Source organism: Balaenoptera musculus, chromosome 9 (assembly GCF_009873245.2).
Source record: "Balaenoptera musculus isolate JJ_BM4_2016_0621 chromosome 9, mBalMus1.pri.v3, whole genome shotgun sequence".
NCBI classification, from domain to species: domain Eukaryota; kingdom Metazoa; phylum Chordata; class Mammalia; order Artiodactyla; family Balaenopteridae; genus Balaenoptera; species Balaenoptera musculus.
Genome location: NC_045793.1, coordinates 11,173,596 through 11,193,344, shown reverse-complemented (window position 1 = coordinate 11,193,344; position 19,749 = coordinate 11,173,596). Strand labels below are relative to the sequence as shown.

Sequence of the window (19,749 nt, the reverse complement as noted above, 5' to 3'; positions counted from 1 at the left end):
TTTAATAATCATGATTTTTCATTCTAGCTCCTTTCAGCCTGTGCATTTACAGATTAATGTCCTCTTGCTCATTATTTAAGTTCCCTTCCTTTCTCTAGGTCTCTTCTACTTCCTAAGGCAAATAATACCCAAGAGTTAAACAACTACGATATAATACGTATGTGTATGTGTGTGTATATACATATATATATATAAGTACACATACATACACACAGTGATTTTTTTCTCATGGTGGTAAAATATTTTCTTGTTGTATTTTAGACGCCCTTTCTCAGATTCTTTAGCATATTCTTGAACTCTCTGGCTACAGAGACAAAATTGACGTTTTCAAGGAATACAACTCTCAGATCTAAAACATAGGTTTGCAAGTGATAGCTCAGTGCTCATCTTGTTGTAACTGCCATTTGGATATTTTCCCACAAAGTTCATTGACTAGCCCTTGCTAGTTGAACTCCAGCTGTCACTTTTCTGTCCCCTAACAATAGGAAGGCCACAGCTGGCTTAGGTACAATCTCATCATCAACTCAAATTTCATGTCCTATAACGATGTGTCAACAAATCATATATGCCATGTAGTTGTTGAAGTTATTCTGCTTACCCTTGGTCCAATCGCACAAAACCAAAATTTTAATAATGAAAAATGATGCAGGAAGTATCTAGGTGTGTTAGGTGTGTGTGTGTAAGCATGCATGTATGTAAATGCATATGAAAAATCAAACAGGGACCATTCCATAATTTTTCTTAAAAATTATATACATATATGCACATGTAATTATATATATGTGGTATCATGTGATTATATATTTTATATATACAATATGTAGTATATAGTACATGCATGAGGTATATATGTGATTATATATTAGAAATATACAACATATATGTGATATTATATGATTACTCTTATTTATTATTTAACTCAGCAATCTAATAATATATTGAAAATAAGCAAAAAAAATGTGATGAAATACATGAGCTCTTCAATGGTATTAACAAGTGCTAAAAAAAATTCAGGTTTTTTTTTAAAATAAAATTAATAGAGCCATGTGTTACTCAAAACTTTTGACAGATGATCAAGGTTTCTCTGAAAAATCATCTGAAAGTAATTTATTTCCAAAGACTCACCCCCAGTGCAAGAAAGGAAAAGCGATTTGTCAGGAACATACTTTATGAAATAGAAGAGTCATAAAGAACAATGCCCCTGATTAAATTTAGTTGAAAACTGACTTCCTGTAGCTGCTCAAAATGATCTCACTCTGAAAATTTATTTTGACTTCATGCATGATCTGACAAACATAGCATCTTTACATACATATTTTCCTCCTCTTCCAATACCCCGAAATGATTCAGGAGCCATGCATGGATAACTTTGGGATCTCTGATTTATAGCATTTGAAAACCAACAGACTAAAATATATTACTAAACTAATCCAATCAATAATACAAGATAAATATGTCCTCACAGTTTGTTGTGTAGGGTTCTTTAATAGCAAGACTCCTATTATAAATTTTCTTTTAAATGTGCTAATCATTTTTACCTTCCATCATTTTGATTCAAAGACTCAATAATGTTGACATGCTTACAGAGCTTAGTAATTTGACTTCATAAATACTTTTTAATAAAAACTTGCCAAAGCAAATGATTAAATATTGCTTACAGCTAGGCTTATAAGAATCAAGCAAAACCAAAGATCTTTGGTTTTTCTTAAGCAAAGTACATGTTTCCTCTTTATGCATGTTAAAGCATACTGAAAGTGCATTTTCAACTATGTCATGAAATGACTGAAAATAAATCCCAATCACTGAGAAAACTATACCCACAGGTAGACTGAAATCAATTGTCACATATATTGGAGGTTATTAAGATCACGATGTATGTTCAGACACTTGATACCAACTTACTCCACAACAGTTTTATATTTATATATGTTATTCCATAAAAGCCTATGATACTGAGCAAGCTTTTGCAGAATTTTCACTATGACAGAGAAAATAGAGGCCTTATAGATGAGTGTCTACTACTACTTACATAACCTCTGGGGTTGGAGTGACAACTTTGCAATTTTTGTTTGGTTCTAGATAAAAGAACGAACATTCCTCCCAAAGAATGTGAAGAAATAATAACAAATTCCAACTAAAAAGGTAATTCTTAAGAATCAACTCCATCAACTGCATTATAAGAATACACAAAATCGTGGTATACCCGTATAATGGAACCCTACTCACCAGTGAAAAGGTACACAACAACATGATCAATCTCAAAAGCATTGGATAGGTTAAAAAGTCAGACAAAAGAAAACAAACCCTGTAATTCCATTTATCTGATATTCTAGAAGGCTGCAGGAGCCAGAGTATAAGGGATCAACTGCCAAGAAACAGGAAGGAAATTTGGGGGATGACGGACAAGTTTTCATCTTCCTGCAGTGATGAATACAACTGTTAACCACTTCAAAACTAATTTAACTCTCTGTTTAAACTGAATTTTATTGTGTGAAATTATTCCTGAACAAAGCTGATTAAAAACAGAAAAGAATCAGAGAAGACAGACACTACGTTCCATGATGCCAAACACAATATGATAAGCTCTTACAAGCTTTCTAACTAGTTATACAATTACTGCACACAGAATATTAACTATGAAAGAATTTATAGCTATTGCTTAAAACTACCTCATACGCTTCTGCAACTGTTCTATAATTCATCACACACTGTAGCTTTGAAGGACCACCCTCCATTCTCTTGGCTTATCCAAGTCTAGAATGAACCACCCTAAAAAGTGATAACATTTCATCATCAAGAGTTCTCTGAATAGAGGGCAGACAGCAGAAGCAAGAAGAACTACAATCCTGCAGCCTGTGGAACAAAAACCACATTCACAGAAAGATAGACAAGATGAAAAGGCAGAGGGCTATGTACCAGACGAAGGAACAAAATAAAACCCCAGAAAAACAACTAAATGAAGTGGACATAGGCAACCTTCCAGAAAAAGAATTCAGAAAAATGATAGTGAAGATGATCCAGGACCTCGGAAAAACGATGGAGGCAAAGATCGAGAAGATACAAGAAATCTTTAACAAAGACCTGGAAGAATTAAAAGACAAAAAAACAGAGATAAACAATACAATAACTGAAATGAAAACTACACTAGAAGGAATCAATAGCAGAATAACTGAGGCAGAAGAAAGGATAAGTGACCTGGAAGACAGAATGGTGGAATTCACTGCTGCAGAACAGAACAAAGAAATAAGAATGAAAAGAAATGAAGACAACCTAAGAGACCTCTGGGACAACATTAAAGGCAACAACATTTGCATTGCCGGGGTCCCAGAAGGAGAAGAGAGAGAGAAAGGACCAGTGAAATATTTGAAGAGATTATAGTTGAAAACTTCCCTAACATGGGAAAGGAAATAGCCACCCAAGTCCAGGAAGCACAGAGAGTCCCATACAGGATAAACCCAAGGAGAAACACGCCAAGACACATAGTAATCAAATTGGCCAAAATTAAAGACAAAGAAAAATTATTGAAAGCAGCAAGGGAAAAACGACAAATAACATACAAGGGAACTCCCATAAGGTTAACAGCTGATTTCTCAGCAGAAACTCTACAAGCCAGAAGGGAGTGACATGATACACTTAAAGTGATGAAAGGGAAGAATCTACAACCAAGATTACTCTACCCCGCAAGGATCTCCATCAGATTCGATGGAGAAATCAAAAGCTTTACAGACAAGCAAAAGCTAAGAGAATTCAGCACTACCAAACCAGCTCTACAACAAATGCTAAAGGAACTTCTCTAAGTGGGAAACACAAGAGAAGAAAAGGACCTACAAAAACAAACCCAAAACAATTAAGAAAATGATCATAGGAACATACATATCAGTAATTACCTTAAACGTGAATGGATTAAACGCTCCAATCAAAAGACACAGGCTTGCTGAATGTATAGAAAAACAAGACCCATATATATGCTGTCTACAAGAGACCCACTTCAGACCTACGGACACATACAGACTGAAAGTGAGGGGATGGAAAAAGAGATTCCATGCAAATGGAAATCAAAAGAAAGCTGGAGTAGCAATACTCATACCAGATAAAATAGACTTTAAAATAAAGAATGTTACAAGAGACAAGGAAGGACACTACATAATGATCAAGGGATCAATCCAGGAAGAAGATAGAACAATTATAAATATATATGCACCCAACATAGGAGCACCTCAATACATAACACAACTGCTAACAGCTATAAAAGAGGAAATCGACAGTAACACGATAATAGTGGGGGACTTTAATACCTCACTTACACCAATGGACAGATCATCCAAAATGAAAATATAATAAGGAAACAGAAGCTTTAAATGACACAATAGACCAGAGAGATTTAATTGATATTTATAGGACATTACATCCAAAAACAGCAGATTACACTTTCTTCTCAAGTTCACACAGAACATTCTCCAGGATAGATCACATCTTGGGTCACAAATCAAGCCTCAGTAAATTTAAAAAAATTGAAATCATATCAAGCATCTTTTCTGACCACAGCGCTATGAGATTAGAAATGAATTACAGGGGAAAAAATGTAAAAAACACAAACACATGTAGGCTAAACAATACGTTACTAAATAACCAAGAGATCACTGAAGAAATCAAAGAGGAAATCAAAAAATACCTAGAGACAAATGACAATGAAAACACGACAATCCAACACCTATGGAATGCAGCAAAAGCAGTTCTAAGAGGGAAGTTTATAACTATACAAACCTACCTCAAGAAACAAGAAAAATCTCAAGTAAGCAATCTAACCTTACACCTAAAGGAACTAGATAAAGACGAACAAACAAAACCCACAGTTAGCAGAAGGAAAGAAATCATAAAGATCAGAGCGGAAATAAATGAAATAGAAACAATAGCAAACATCAATAAAACTAAAAGCTGGTTCTTTGAGAAGATAAAGAAAAATGATAAACAATTAGCCAGACTCATCAAGAAAAAGAGGGACAGGACTCAAATCAATAAAATTAGAAATGAAAAAGGAGAACTTACAACAGACACCGCAGAAATACAAAGCATCCTAAGAGACTACTATAAGCAACTCTATGCCAATAAAATGGACAACCTGGAAGAAATGGACAAATTCTTAGAAAGGTATAACTTTCCAAGACTGAACCAGGAAGAAATAGAAAATATGAAAAGACCAATCACAAGTAATGAAATTGAAACTGTGATTAAAAATCTTCCAACAAACATAAGTCCAGGACCAGATGGCTTCACAGGTGAATTCTATCAAGCATTTAGAGAAGAGCTAACACCCATCCTTCTCAGACTCTTCCAAAAAATTGCAGAGGAAGGAACACTCCCAAACTCATTCTATGAGGCCACCATCACCCTGATACCTAAACCAGACAAAGATACTACAAAAATAGAAAATTACAGACCAATATCACTGATGAATATAGATGCAAAAATTCTCAACGAAATACTAGCAAACAGAATCCAACAACACATTAAAAGGATCATACACCATAATCAAGTGGGATTTATCCCAGGGGTGCAAGGATTCTTCAATATACGCAAATCAACGTTATACACCATATTAACAAACTGACGAATAAAAACCATATGATCATCTCAATAGATGCAGAAAAAGCTTTTGACAAAATTCAACACCCATTTATGATAAAAACTCTCCAGAAAGTGAGCATAGAGGGAACCTACCTCAACAAAATAAACGCCATATATGACAAACCCATAGCAAACATCATTCTCAATGGTGAAAAACTGAAAGTATTTCCTCTAAGATCAGGAACAAGACAAGGATGTCCACTCTCGCCACTATTATTCAACATAGTTTTGGAAGTCCTAGCCACGGCAATCAGAGAAGAAAAAGATATAAAAGGAATACAAATTGGAAAAGAAAAAGTAAAACTGTCACTGTTTGCGGATGACATGATACTATACATAGAGAATCCTAAAGATGCCACCAGAAAACTACTAGAGCTAATCAATGAATTTGGTAAAGTTGCAGGATACAAAATTAATGCACAGAAATCTCTTGCATTCCTATACACTAATGATGAAAAATTTGAAAGAGAAATTAAGGAAACACCCCCATTTACCATTGCAACAAAAAGAATAAAATACCTAGGAATAAAGCTACCTAGAGAGACAAAAGACCTGTAGGCAGAGAACTGTAAGACACTGATGAAAGAAATTAAAGATGATACCAAAAGATGGAGATACATACCATGTTCTTGGATTGGAAGAATCAATATTGTGAAAATGACTATACTACCCAAAGCAATCTAGAGATTCAATGCAATCCCTATCAAGTTACCAATGGCATTTTTTATGGAACTAGAACCAAAAATCTTAAAATTTGTATGGAGACACAAAAGACCCCGAATAGCCAAAGCAGTCTTGAGGGAAAAAAACAGAGCTGGAGGAATCAGACTCCCTGACTTCAGACTATACTACAAAGCTACAGTAATCAAGACAATATGGTACTGGCACAAACACAGAAACATAGATCAATGGAACAAGACAGAAAGCCCAGAGATAAACCCATGCACCTATGGTCAACTAATCTATGACAAAGGAGGCAAGGATATACAATGGAGAAAAGACAGTCTCTTCAACAAGTGGTGCTGGGAAAACTGGACAGGTACAGGTAAAAGAATGAAATTAGAACACTCCCTAACACCATACACAAAAATAAAATCAAAATGGATTCAAGACTTAAATGTAAGGCCGGGCAGTATAAAACTCTTAGAGGAAAACATAGGAAGAACACTCTTTGACATAAATCACAGCAAGATCTTTTTTGATCCACCTCCTAGAGTAATGGAAATAAAAACAAAAATACACAAATGGGACCTAATGAAACTTCAATGCTTTTGCACAGCAAAGGAAATCATAAACAAGATGAAAAGACAACCCTCAGAATGGGAGAAAATATTTGCAAATGAATCAACGGACAAAGGTTAATCTCCAAAATATATAAACAGCTCATGCAGCTCAATATTAAAACAACAAACAACCCAATCCAAAAATGGGTAGAAGACCTAAATAGCCATTTCTCCAAAGAAGACATACAGATGGCCAAGAGGCACATGAAAAGCTGCTCAACATCACTAATTATTAGAGAAATGCAAATCAAAACTACAATGAGGTATCACCTCACACCAGTTAGAATGGGCATCATCGGAAAATCTACAAACAACAAATGCTGGAGAGGGTGTGGAGAAAAGGGAACCCTCTTGTACTGTTGGTGGGAATGTAAATTGATACAGGCACTATGGAGAACAGTATGGAGGTTCCTTAAAAAACTAAAAATAGAATTACTATATCATCCAGCAATCCCACTACTGGGCATATACCCAGAGAAAACCATAATTCAAAAAGACACATGCACCCCAATGTTCACTGCAGCACTATTTACAATAGCCAGGACATGGAAGCAAACTAAATGCCCATCGACAGATGAATGGATAAAGAAGTTGTGGTAAATATATACAATGGAATATTAGCCATAAAAAGGAACGAAATTGGGTCATTTGTTGAGACGTGGATGGATCTAGAGACTGTCATACAGGGTGAAGTAAGTCAGAAAGAGAAAAACAAATATCGTTTATTAACGCATGTATATGGAACCTAGAAAAATGGTACAGATGAGCCGGTTTGCAGGGCAGAAGTTGAGCCACAGATGTAGAGAACAAACGTATGGACACCAAGGGGGGAAAGCCACGGGGGGGGTGGGGATGGTGGTGTGGTGAATTGGGCGATTGGGATTGACATGTATACACTGATGTGTTTAAAATTGATGACTAATAAGAACCTGCTGTATAAAAAAAATAAAATTTAATTTAAAAATTTTATTTAAAAAAAGAATTCTCTGAATAATCCAGAAAACAGATCTCTCCCTCAAATGTCACTTTTCAAGAAACTACAGCCCAAGGAGGTGAAATTACTTGCAAAACATCTCACAGTAATGAAGTCACAGAATTGGATTCTGAACGCTGACCTAACTAATAAGTCCATGCACACTCTCACTACACAATTCTCATTCTAGACGCCATGGCTACCTGCCTGCAAAGAAAGGGACTGAGAGCACAAATTGTTAAAGTTACTCATATGTAGACAGACAAGTCATTGATTCCTTCATGGGTGTATCAGATAACTTGCTTCCAGATGCCTGGTTTAATTATATTGATAAAGGCTTTAGAAGCTAATTTGTAAGAAGAGCTAGCCTCCCACTTGATTCAGTTGTTTAAATTATACTTTGAAAGTGGTTTAGCTGGGGCACAGTTAGCTTAGAAAGAGAGTTACAATAGTCATCCTTTATTCCCACTCGGTTACTCTGAAAAGTGGTACTAAAACCGAGTCCCCCTAAAACCCAGTTCTCTGCTCAGTTTATGATTAACCTCTCTATCCAAAACCTGATTCCCTTTCTTGTCCCACACCTGTTCCCCCTCAGGATTGATGAGTATCAAAGAAAAGTGGGGATTGAAAACTGGGCAAGGACCCTGCAGGGGCTCTCCCAGGTACAAAAGCCCCTCTGTGTCCCCCATTTCTTGTTTGTAGAAAAGGGCTGTAGTCTCCGAGGCCTTCCCTGAGTTCCAAAGTGGTAACTAATTAGCGAAGTGAGGGAATGCAGAAACAAAGGAAAAGCAGTCAAGAAACAATAGTGTAGGCATAACACAGAGTCCTAGTTCCTCCTCAAGGGATATCCATAACAACCTGATGCAAATCTTTGCGTTGTTCTACAGGAAATAAGACTTCTGCAAACCCAGGTGGAGGATGGTGACTACTTGCTGACCACAAGCACTGGACCCCAGGTTGGTTGGAACCAGAAGGTTGATGATTAAGATTCCTGAAACATCATCCTATTACCTCACCACCAACCAATCAGAAGAAAGGCATGCCTGTGTAGCCCTCACCCCAAGGGTCGACTTTAAAAACCCTTCCCTGAAAGCCATCGGGGAGTTCAAGTCTTTTTAGCATGAGCTATCCATTCTCCTTGCTTGGCATCCTGAATAAACGCTGTACTTTCGTTACACAAAAACCACAACCCTGTGTCAGCGGTTTGGCTTTGCTGTGTGGCGGGCAAGTGGACCCAAGTTTGCTTTGGTAACAGTACTAATCTGTGATGAGAAAGTTGCAAGAATATATAAAGCTAGAAAGTCTGAAATCTTAACTGTGAGAAAATTAATGGAGAGGCATAAGAAATCAAGAATGAATCTTGCTTTTCTATTTAAGCACCCAGGTCATCCTCATCCTACCCCTTATTAATCCATGTTTCATTGAATGGTCATTTGTATGAATTCAGGGAATTTTTGTTGGGTGCTAATCTTTTAAATGAAAGAGAAGACCAACTCCTAACCAACTAAGCTCAAATAGAACATTGTTTATATAAAAATAATCTTCTTTAGGACTTCCCAGTCAGGATGCTATATTCATCAATTACTGTGAGAAAACTAATCTAAAAACAACACTCACCCCATTTCAAATTCTTACACACTAATGACACCAAAATTCATATCCATTTCTCAGACTATTATGCTGTGAGTTTCGGATTCTCAAAGTCCCACAGAATCACAATTTAAAAAGAAAACCTCTCACATTTAGCATCAAAATGCCAATAAATTCAAAGGCAAGGACCTTAGTTTCATGATAAAAGAGTCATTTAAGTAGGAATTAGAATACAATGTACAAATGTAAAATAGATAGCTAGTGGGAAGCAGCCGCATAGCACAGGGAGATCAGCTCGGTGCTTTGTGACCACCTGGAGGGGTGGGATAGGGAGGGTGGGAGGGAGACACAAAAGGGAAGGCATATGGGGATATATGTACACATAGAGCTGATTCACTTTGTTATACAGCAGAAACTAACACAACAATGTAAAGCAATTATACTTCAATAAAGATGTTAAAAAAATAATTAAAAAAAATAAAATGTTACATAAAAAAAGAATACAGTGTAATATAAGACATTCTGGAAATAAGTGGGACGTATTACTATTCATGATTTCAGACAAAAAATGGATAATCTTTTTAGATACAAGACATTTATGGCTTATACATGCTAATAATATTAAAATATATATTTATATTTATATATATCCCTGAAGTTTCTTCTCTAGTATCAAGATACTTCTAGTACCTGATACTGTATCTTAGAAACCCTGGCTGTAAAAAAGAAAAGCTTCATCTTTGTGACATTTCTGCCAAGATATCAAAGAAAAATCATTAATTCAATAAATTCTTGGATGCTCATTAGTGTACTGGATATTATAAGGCACATAAAGAAGATTAATTATGATCACTGCCTTCCAGGAGTTCACCACCTAATGAGGGAGATAAGATACATCTACACATAGCTAAATCACAAGATAAAATGAGAAGGTAAATAATTACAAAGTATTATGCAAAGTTAAAGGACACTAGATCACTAGAAATTTACAACCTAGTAAAAGATATACGTCTTTACAGCTCTAAATCAAGGTAAAATGTGAATATAACGTTGTAAACTTAAAAGTATTACAAGATGTAAGAGACGTCCAAGTCCCATCGGGCTGGAAGGAGAGGGAGCCCTCATGGGGCAGACAGCATTTCATTGGGCACAGCTGCATGGATAGTTTCACTATAAAAAAACAAAACAAAACAAAAAAACACTAGCATATGCTACTAAAACCATCTGAACATCAGTACAGCAAAGGATCTATAAGCTCTGACCAATCAGAATGGACTGCCAGACAATCAGAATGGATTATGGGTGGTACCAATGTGAACAAGCTGAAGATCAGCCTGAGAAAGGGCCCTGGGCACAGGCAGTGAGGAGAAAGGACTTGGGAGAAGACAAGGCATGGCTGACAACATCAGCAAAAGCCACACCCTGATTCTCACCGTAAGGAGTTTAGATTTTATCCAGGAGACAAAGGAGAAACGCTCCACCTCTCCCCAGTAACCTCTCTTACACACACACACACGCACACACACACAAACACACACCACACTCTGGGGCCCTAACTAACCTTTTACACTCCGTTAGGATCCTCAGAATATTTTCTAACACCCCCATTCTAGTTTAATGGTCCACACCCATGCTTTCCGTTGCCATAGAACCCATCACACAGAACTAGAGCTTTTTGCATTATGTGCTTTATAATCTACCACACTGAATGCTAATTTCCTCTTTACTTCTATTATACTGTAAGTTTCTTGGGGGCAGGAACTATATTTTATTTATTTATATATTCACAGTAACCATCAAAATATCTAACTGTAAAAGGTATTTGATGAATGCTTGAATGAATGAATCACAAGTTAAATGCTACATTCTTATTTCTGCCATTGGGTTATTCTAGAGAGACTGTATCTCATTCCAAAGCTTTCTCTTTTTTTTAGTCAGTTTACCTTAACTAGATTCTAATAGAACAGGGTTTAAAAATGCTTACCTACCTTTAAAGGCGTTATTTTTTTAAATGATCAATATAAATTATTTCTCCCATATTGTCAGACTACTTATGTTGTATCATCGATTTTGTGACTGTTTCTGTACAATTCTTATTCTCTTGTACTTGATTCTATTACTTCCTTCATCTCTTACCATAATTAGTGTGACTATAATTCTCCTGTAAGAACCTCCAGCAATGTTTCTTAATCTTTCTTTCCGATTCAGAGAGCTATGGAGTCTTTACCCCAAAAAATGTCCATCCACTCAAAATTCAATATATTATGATTCTATTTTATAAAGCCCCAAAGTAACATTAACTAGGTCAGACAGTCGTTTCCTCTGCGGGGAGCGGGTGATGGCAGGGAGCAGGACGGAGGCTTCGGCAATGCTGGGATAATACTCTACTTATTGATCTCAGTACTGTTTACATTGCGGTGCTCCCCTGTGTGAAAATTCATTGAGCTGTATCATTATAACTTGTGCACTTCTCTGTCTGTTTTTTAATATTCATTATGGTGGAAAACATTGGTAATTACTGTCATAGTTGACAACTTTCCGGACCCTGGTTAAAAACTGACTAGAGCAACAACTGCTCTTCTCTTACAGTATCTGTTAAAGATGCAGAAAAAGAACTAACTTGGGGCGATGGAGAAGAGCAATGGTGGTTGGGGGCAGGGCGGGGAGTGCATAACCCTCACAGCATCACTTTTATTTACCTAGTACACGCAAATAACAATCATGCAATATTCTTTGCTGTGGACAGTTCACACTTTTCTAATCTAATACAGTGTCAATAAAATCATCGCTAGAAAAACAAAACAAACCTCCAACGCCTATCAGTGATGAGCAAGAAAAAAATCTGCTCCATAAAATCTTCCTAGCAAATCTTACCCTGCTTGTCTTCTATTTTTTCACCCTCATCTCTGTATCCTGTGATTATTCTGATCATGGGGCCAGGCTTCTCCATCCTGGTTCTGACCAACGGGTTTTACCTACTTGGGAGAAGACAGGAGGCAGATGTTGTGAGCCCACCAATGGACTTTTTCATCACAGACCGCTACCGGAATATAAACATGAGACTTGAGTCAGTATCAGCTGGAGCTGTAGAATTGGGGGTATTAGCCCACACATCTGATACCCAAACTTACTACCCCACATTTCCAAAAACAGACATCTGGGGTTAGGAAGACAGTCAGTTAAGAGTACAGGAGTACAGTACAAAGACTGAGTCTTCATAAAATGTCTTCCTCTTTAATCTCAAGTCCACAACCACAGCTAGGATCCAAATATCATTGGCGGCGTCCATTCTATGTCTCCTTGACTGGGTCTTCACCCTGCCTCAGTTTGATGTACAGACTGAACACACACCCGAATCAGAACCTATCAGCTCTCACAGCAGAGGTAATCTAGTTACTGAAAATACACAGGTCATCAATCAAAGTCACTCAAAACCTTACAGTGAGAGAGAACAGAGTAACTGTAATCAAATACTTATTAACAAATATTTTTTGAGTATCTAATATTCTCAGGCAATTTTCTAGGCACAAGGGACTTTACATTCATTGAGCTTACATTCACTTGAGCAAGAAAAATTAGTCATATTTTCTGAACTCCAAATGGCAGAACTCAATGCAACTCTTTGCTACTTAGGAAAAAATAACATAATTTTTTTTTTTTTTTTTTGGCTGCACTGGGTCTTCGTTGCTACGCACAGGCTTTCTCTAGTTGCAGCAAGCAGGGGTTACTCTTCATTTCAGTGTGCGGGCTTCTCATTGCGGTGGCTTCTCTTGTTGCGGATCATGGGCCCTAGGGTGCTTGGGCTTCAGCAGTTGCAGCACGCAACCTCAGTAGTTGTGGCTCATGGGCTCTAGAGCACAGGCTCAGTAGTTGTGGCGCACAGGTTTAGTTGCTCCACTGCATGTGGGATCTTCCTGGACTAGGGATCGAACCCGTGTCCCCTACATTGGCAGGCGGATTCTTAACCACTGCACCACCAAAGAAGTCCCAATAACAGATAATTTTTATTTTTTTCTTTTTGTTTCTCCCAGCTCACTAGCATATACTCAAATCATCATGAATTGTTTTCACAATAAACAAAAACATTAAGGGCTTTCTTTATTTAAAAAAAAAAAAAAACACCTGGTAAATGGAGAGAGGTGACTTTCTTTCTTTTTTTTTTTAAATTTTTTATTTATTTATTTATTTATTTATGGCTGTGTTGGGTCTTTGTTTCTGTGCGAGGGCTTTCTCTAGTTGCGGCAAGTGGGGGCCACTCTTCATCGCGGTGCGCAGGCCTTTCACTATCGCGGCCTCTCTTGTTGAGGAGCACAGGCTCCAGACGCACAGGCTCAGTAGTTGTGGCTCACGGGCCCAGTTGCTCCGCAGCATGTGGGATCCTCCCAGACCAGGGCTTGAATCCGTGTCCCCTGCATTGGCAGGCGGATTCTCAACCCCTGAGCCACCAGGGAAGCCCAAGAGGTGACTTTCAAAGTAGAAACAAAACAACATTTGTGAAAGAGGTAGAAGACTGAATGCATTCGGTACAGGATCAGACGTAAGGTCACCACTGAGTTTTGCTTCAGCGCTATCCCTCGGCAAACCCTGCTCCTCTGTTACTGCCTACATCAGCCTTCCTTCTTTCCATTCCTAATGTGTAAAGATCTCACTTTCTCTTCAACTGGAGATGATTCTCTACATATTCATGTTTTATTGCATAATTATAAGGTATTACATTGTAGATTAGCACACTGAATAAATAAAATAATAAGAACAAGCGAAGCAGTGGTCCACAACCCTAACTTGGCTTTTCAAAACTCATGAATATTTTTTCCATTTCCATTGTAAAACCTTTCTGTTAAAAATACAGTTAATAGGAACCATGTTTAGTCACCTATGTCCAATTAGTTTAACTGGGTAGGGTTTGGATTTAATGAGATTTATTCCAAGACTTTAATTCCCACATGAAGCAGTTAGCTTCACTCATCTCCCTATTAGGGACTCTGTCTTCACCCCAGCCAGCCACGTCCCTAAGCATCAGACTATGCATCACGGCAAACACGTTATTACAACTCGAAAATCAACAACAAATACATTTTCTTCTTAAACATCTTCATATATGGACAAACGGATGCTAGATAAATCATATAAATCTTCTTGGAAGATTTCCGTAAGATTACTTATAAATGTGTTATGAAACATAAGAAATGTTTATTTCGAAATGTGGGCAAAAATAATGGCACGCATTCCCAAATCTGGCGATGTACATTGCTTTCAAATGTGAGTAAACGTGTTGGATGTTATATTTCTTACTAGTGGCCAGCCCAATCCAATAAAATTAATCAGTACAGAAATCTATTTTTTCATAGGCATTCTAGATGGTTCTTATGATCAAGGAAGAGTTGGGAAGTACTGTGTTAATACCCTTTCGCAGCTCTGGTTCATATAATTATGTTCATGAGCTACGCCCACCACAAAGAGAAAAAGCACTCAGTACCAGGTTGCTGGCCAGTAAGCAGACTATAGGCATGAAACAAACAGCCCCCAATTCATATCTTGCCCACATGGCCATTATGCTCCTCTCTGAAGCAACTGGCCCAGACACTTCTATACACATACTTGAGTATTTTTTCACACACACACTGTCCATGTCAAGTCTTCGAGAATACAGTCAGAGGAATCCATAAAGTTTAAAAATAAAGACGCACAAAATGTTAAGAATTTAAATTGTCTTCCTAGCTGTCACTGTGGCTATATTCTTTGAGAATGCATCCAGACATGCCCAATCTCATGCCTTCCTCCTATGGGCAACCAGCTGCTTTCAAATAAACTGCTCCAATATGAAAAATGTGAAAAAATTTTGATGCCATAAAGATGTATTTTACATCATTTCAAAATACATGTATTTAATTCACACCTACAGTATGCTGCATCAAATATTTTTATTTTTTGCAGCAAGGAGGTGATTTCTCAAACTATAAATATTTCAGTACATTTAATAACACATATGGTAGAAGTAGAAGTAAATTTCATAGCTAGTCTACTTATATCTAGACTATAAATTCTTGTGTTTGTCAAGAGGATGAACTATACACATGCTGGCAATGAGCTAGATTTAAACCGTGCTTTCATCAAACGTATTCTCACATCTAAAAATAGCTCACCATGCAAAGATCAGGAAAACCAGAGAGCACAGATAACAAATCATTAAGAAATAAATTATTTATCTCTTAAAAATATGTGTGTGCATAACTCAGAAGTAAGTTAAATTATACTGAGTTTTACTCAATGTTAATATAAAAATCTTGAACCTTCTACAGCAGTATATATCTTTTATATGAGATCAGTTTGTATTCCTTTAAACTGTTTGAATAAAAACTCAAATTACCATTATTTTAGTCAATGTTCAAAGTCCTCACAAATACCGATATTTGATAATGCTACTTAATGAGACTTTGAAATAGTAGAATTTTTTTTTTTTAAATAAGAATAAGTTTGGCCTATTTCTACTACCAGATACCATTCAAAGCAAAGAAATAATACAACATGGTTAAGCAGGTCTCTCCCTGAGGTGGTTTTCTATAAAAAGAATCTGAAGGAAAATGAACAGTCACCATTTACTAAGAAGAGAAAAAAACAAGCTCAAGAGCAGAACTGATATAACAGACACTGGCTGAAAGAACACACCTTTCCCTCTCTCCCTCCGTGACGTCATATAAGCGGTTGGCACCTCCATCAGCACAGGCTCTTAAAAGAGCTGCAAAAAGAAAAAAACAAAGAATATTTCAATATAGGAAGCTTAGAGCAGTATCTTTCAAAGGATGAACGTTAAAAGGCACTCAGACACACACACACACACACACACACACACACACACACTCATGCTCCCCTCCTTGGATCATTTCACATTCAGCCAGGGACACTGCTGGTACTAAAAACGATCCTACGCATCACACACATAAGCGAGACAGAATCACCTAAGACAAAGTGTATTTCCTTTTTCCATCTTTTCCAATTCCCCTTATTAAATAAAGGAGAAGACTGTATATGATGTCTTCAGTAACTCTTAAAGCTTGTTTTTCCTTCTTTATAACAGAAGGTAGGCCTCGGGCTCAAAAACAGGTAACAGGACATAGCTTATAACTTTGCTCCCTTATTTATTTTATTTATTTATTTATTTATTTTTGGCCGCGTTGGGTCTTCATTGCTGCCCGCGGGCTTTCTCTAGTTGCAGTGTGCGGGCTTCTTATTGCGGTGGCTTCTCTTGTTGTGGAGCATGGGCTCTAGGTGCGCGGGCTTCAGTAGTTGCAGCACACGGACTCAGTAGTTGTGGCTTGTGGGCTCTAGAGCGCAGGGTCAGTAGTTGCGGCACACTGGCTTAGTTGCTCTGTGGCATGTGGGATCTTCCCGGACCAGGGATTGAACCCGTGTCCCCTGCATTGGCAGGCAGATTCTTAACCACTGCCCACCAGGCAAGTCCCTTGCTCCCTTATTTTATTAATTTTTATAGAAAATTTCTATTTATGGCAGGTATTAAGGGTTTCCATATTTTACTGTGATATGAAAGACTTCTTTTAAAAATAAATCATAAGCATAACATCATAAGTTTATTTTAAAGTATGAAGTAACTAATAATCTAGATATATGTGACTGTAAAAATTGAGAAGTTGGGGGCTTCCCTGGTGGCGCAGTGGTTGAGAGTCTGCCTACCAATGCAGGGGACATGGGTTCGAGCCCTGGTCTGGGAGGATCCCACATGCCGCGGAGCAACTGGGCCTGTGAGCCACAATTACTGAGCCTGCGCGTCTGGAGAGGCCGCGATAATGAGAGGCCCGCGCACCGCGATGAAGAGTGGCCCCCGCTTGCCGCAACTGGAGAAAGCCCTCGCGCAGAAATGAAGACCCAACACAGCCAGAAATAAATAAATAAATAAATAAACCCAAAGTTTAAAAAAAAAGATTGCCAGGGCCAATGACCATTTAAAAAAAAAAAAAAATTGAGAAGTTGGTACAAAATTGACTGAAACTTGGGAAGCACTAAGATAATCAGATAAGGCAAAAGAGCCCCAGCTGCCTCTCTAACTGGGCCTTTTTATCTCTTGGCTTACCGCGCTTTTCCCCTAGTATCACCCTAGGATTTGATGCTGCTGGTCAATCATTCCTTGAAATTTTCTTAGTCCATGGTCTACTATTTTTGTCATTGTTACTTCTCTAATTTCTAATTTTCCTAGAAATGGTCAGTATCTTAGCATCAATTCATCCCTTTATTTAAAAAAAAAAATATCCTTTACCTAATAGTTTCAAATCAAACTTTTTTGTTTTTTTAAATCCTGGGCGATATAAGAGTGAATGCTGAGATGTCTAAGATTCTAATTCCTTACCCTGAACAGACCAAAGCCTTGCCTCTGTCCCCACATAGCTGTTAAAACCAATCATTAGGTCATAAAAATCAGCAAAGACCTTGGACACCAGCAGTTTCACAAGAAATAAACTATAGTCGGCCCTCCATATCCAAAGGTTTCAAATTTGGTCCCCTGTTGAATCTGTGGAAGGGGGCTGAATTCCAGTATTGCACCGTTTTATATTAGTGACTTGAGCATCTGCGGATTTTGGTATCTCAGGGGCTCCTGGAACCAATCTCCCACGGATACCAAGAGACAACTGTATTTTTTTGAGCTACTTCTTCATTTTATTGCACTTATGAAATCACCTTCCCTTTTTGCAAATTTAGCTACACATTTAAAAGAGTGTTTATAAAATCTACCTCCAAATTTCTAGGTGTTTAATAACAGGTGGAATATTGGAAAAGATAGCTAATTGACCGTACTGGCATGAGTAAAGGTCCCAAAGAATTTTCCACTAATCAATATATATGGGAAATAGTTTTCTGTGTCCTATATTATATCAGAAATAACACAGAGGCCAAGTGGGAAAAAAAAAAAATTCCTTTTTTGCTTCAGCTTCTTCATCTGTAAACGGTAATAGTATCACCTCTGACAGAGTTATTAAGCAATTAATGACTTAATAATTATAATAGTGCTCATCACAATACTGGAACATAGTAAGCATTCAACAGACTAAAGCATTCATTAGGCCTCTTCCTCCATTCCTGTTAGAATGAAACTAAAGTCTAAAAAACATTGTTTTTCTAGAAAGGAAAAGCCTAAGGTCCTTAAAAAGTGCAAAACAAAAATAAGAGTTTTTACAAGATATCTAAGAGGGACATCTCATTTTACCAATTACCGACAACACATATTTCCCTTTAAGGAAAGGGACCCAAATTCAAATTATACCACAAACATAACTTGCAGAAGATCACAAAATATTCTGCATATTTCCTAAATACCAAAAACTAAAAGTTCAAAAACATCAAAAGCTAAATGGAGAGATAATCTCACATACAAAAGATGCTGTAGAACAAATGAATAGGGAGATGGAAAAGACTGATAAATAGAAACAGATGGTAAACTATTAGTAATTACCCTCAGAGTATATAAAACATTTTTCTGTAAACAAAATTAACAAGCCTATTGTATCTTTTTATGTAAGATCTTTTTATGCAAAATTGATTCACTGAAGTAAAATGAAAATCTAGAAGTAGTGGCCAAGGATTATCAAATAGAATGACTTGTCATGTTTTCGCACTATATTATTTTACAAATATCAGTTGAATTCAACATTTATACCTATTATGTGGCAGGCCCTAAACGGAAGAGAAAGATGAATAACAGAAAGAACTAGTTCTCCAGACTCACACTACTGTGGAAAAAGGAGAAAGAGAAGCACATATATACATTGCACTGTAGACACTGATGAGGGCTATGACAGAAGCAATGAAACACGATGGGAGGACTGGGACAGGAGAGGTTAATTTCAGTGGACAAATCTGTAAAACTGTGTATTATTAACTCTAGTTCAGCTAAAATCAGTGTTACTTTGATAATCCAAAATTGTTTTCTCCTGCCTGTTATTTCTCACACCCAGACTTAAATTGGTATTTTTAGAGCAGTTTAATAAAGGAGAAATACCTAAGTCTTAGGAAGTAAACTTGTCCACATCTATTCCTGTTTTAAATGGCTAAAAGAGTTAAAATAACCGTGATGAAATCTGTGGACCACTCTTTCATTACCTAGAAGCTGGGATTGGGGTGCAATCCATCTGAAAGAAAAAACAAGCTCCAGTCTGTCCCTAAAACTATTTTTGTCTTGTTGTCAATAAAGCTTAACAAAAAAGATATACTCTACCACTTTTAAATCTTATTAATGAAATATTTTCCATGTACTTAAATAAAATTGCATTT

The 19,749-nt window shown here is 37.1% G+C and overlaps 1 protein-coding gene across 2 annotated transcripts in view; it reads right to left on the bottom strand.

Moving 5' to 3' along the window:
* Positions 1-19,749, bottom strand: part of TPK1 (thiamin pyrophosphokinase 1) — a 357,348-nt gene that overhangs the window by 210,146 nt on the left and 127,453 nt on the right. For both annotated transcript variants that reach the window (XM_036864409.1, XM_036864408.1), the window contains exon 4: positions 16,138-16,207. In XM_036864409.1, the coding sequence (XP_036720304.1) occupies positions 16,138-16,207 (70 nt within the window). The remainder of the gene's footprint in view (positions 1-16,137; positions 16,208-19,749) is intronic.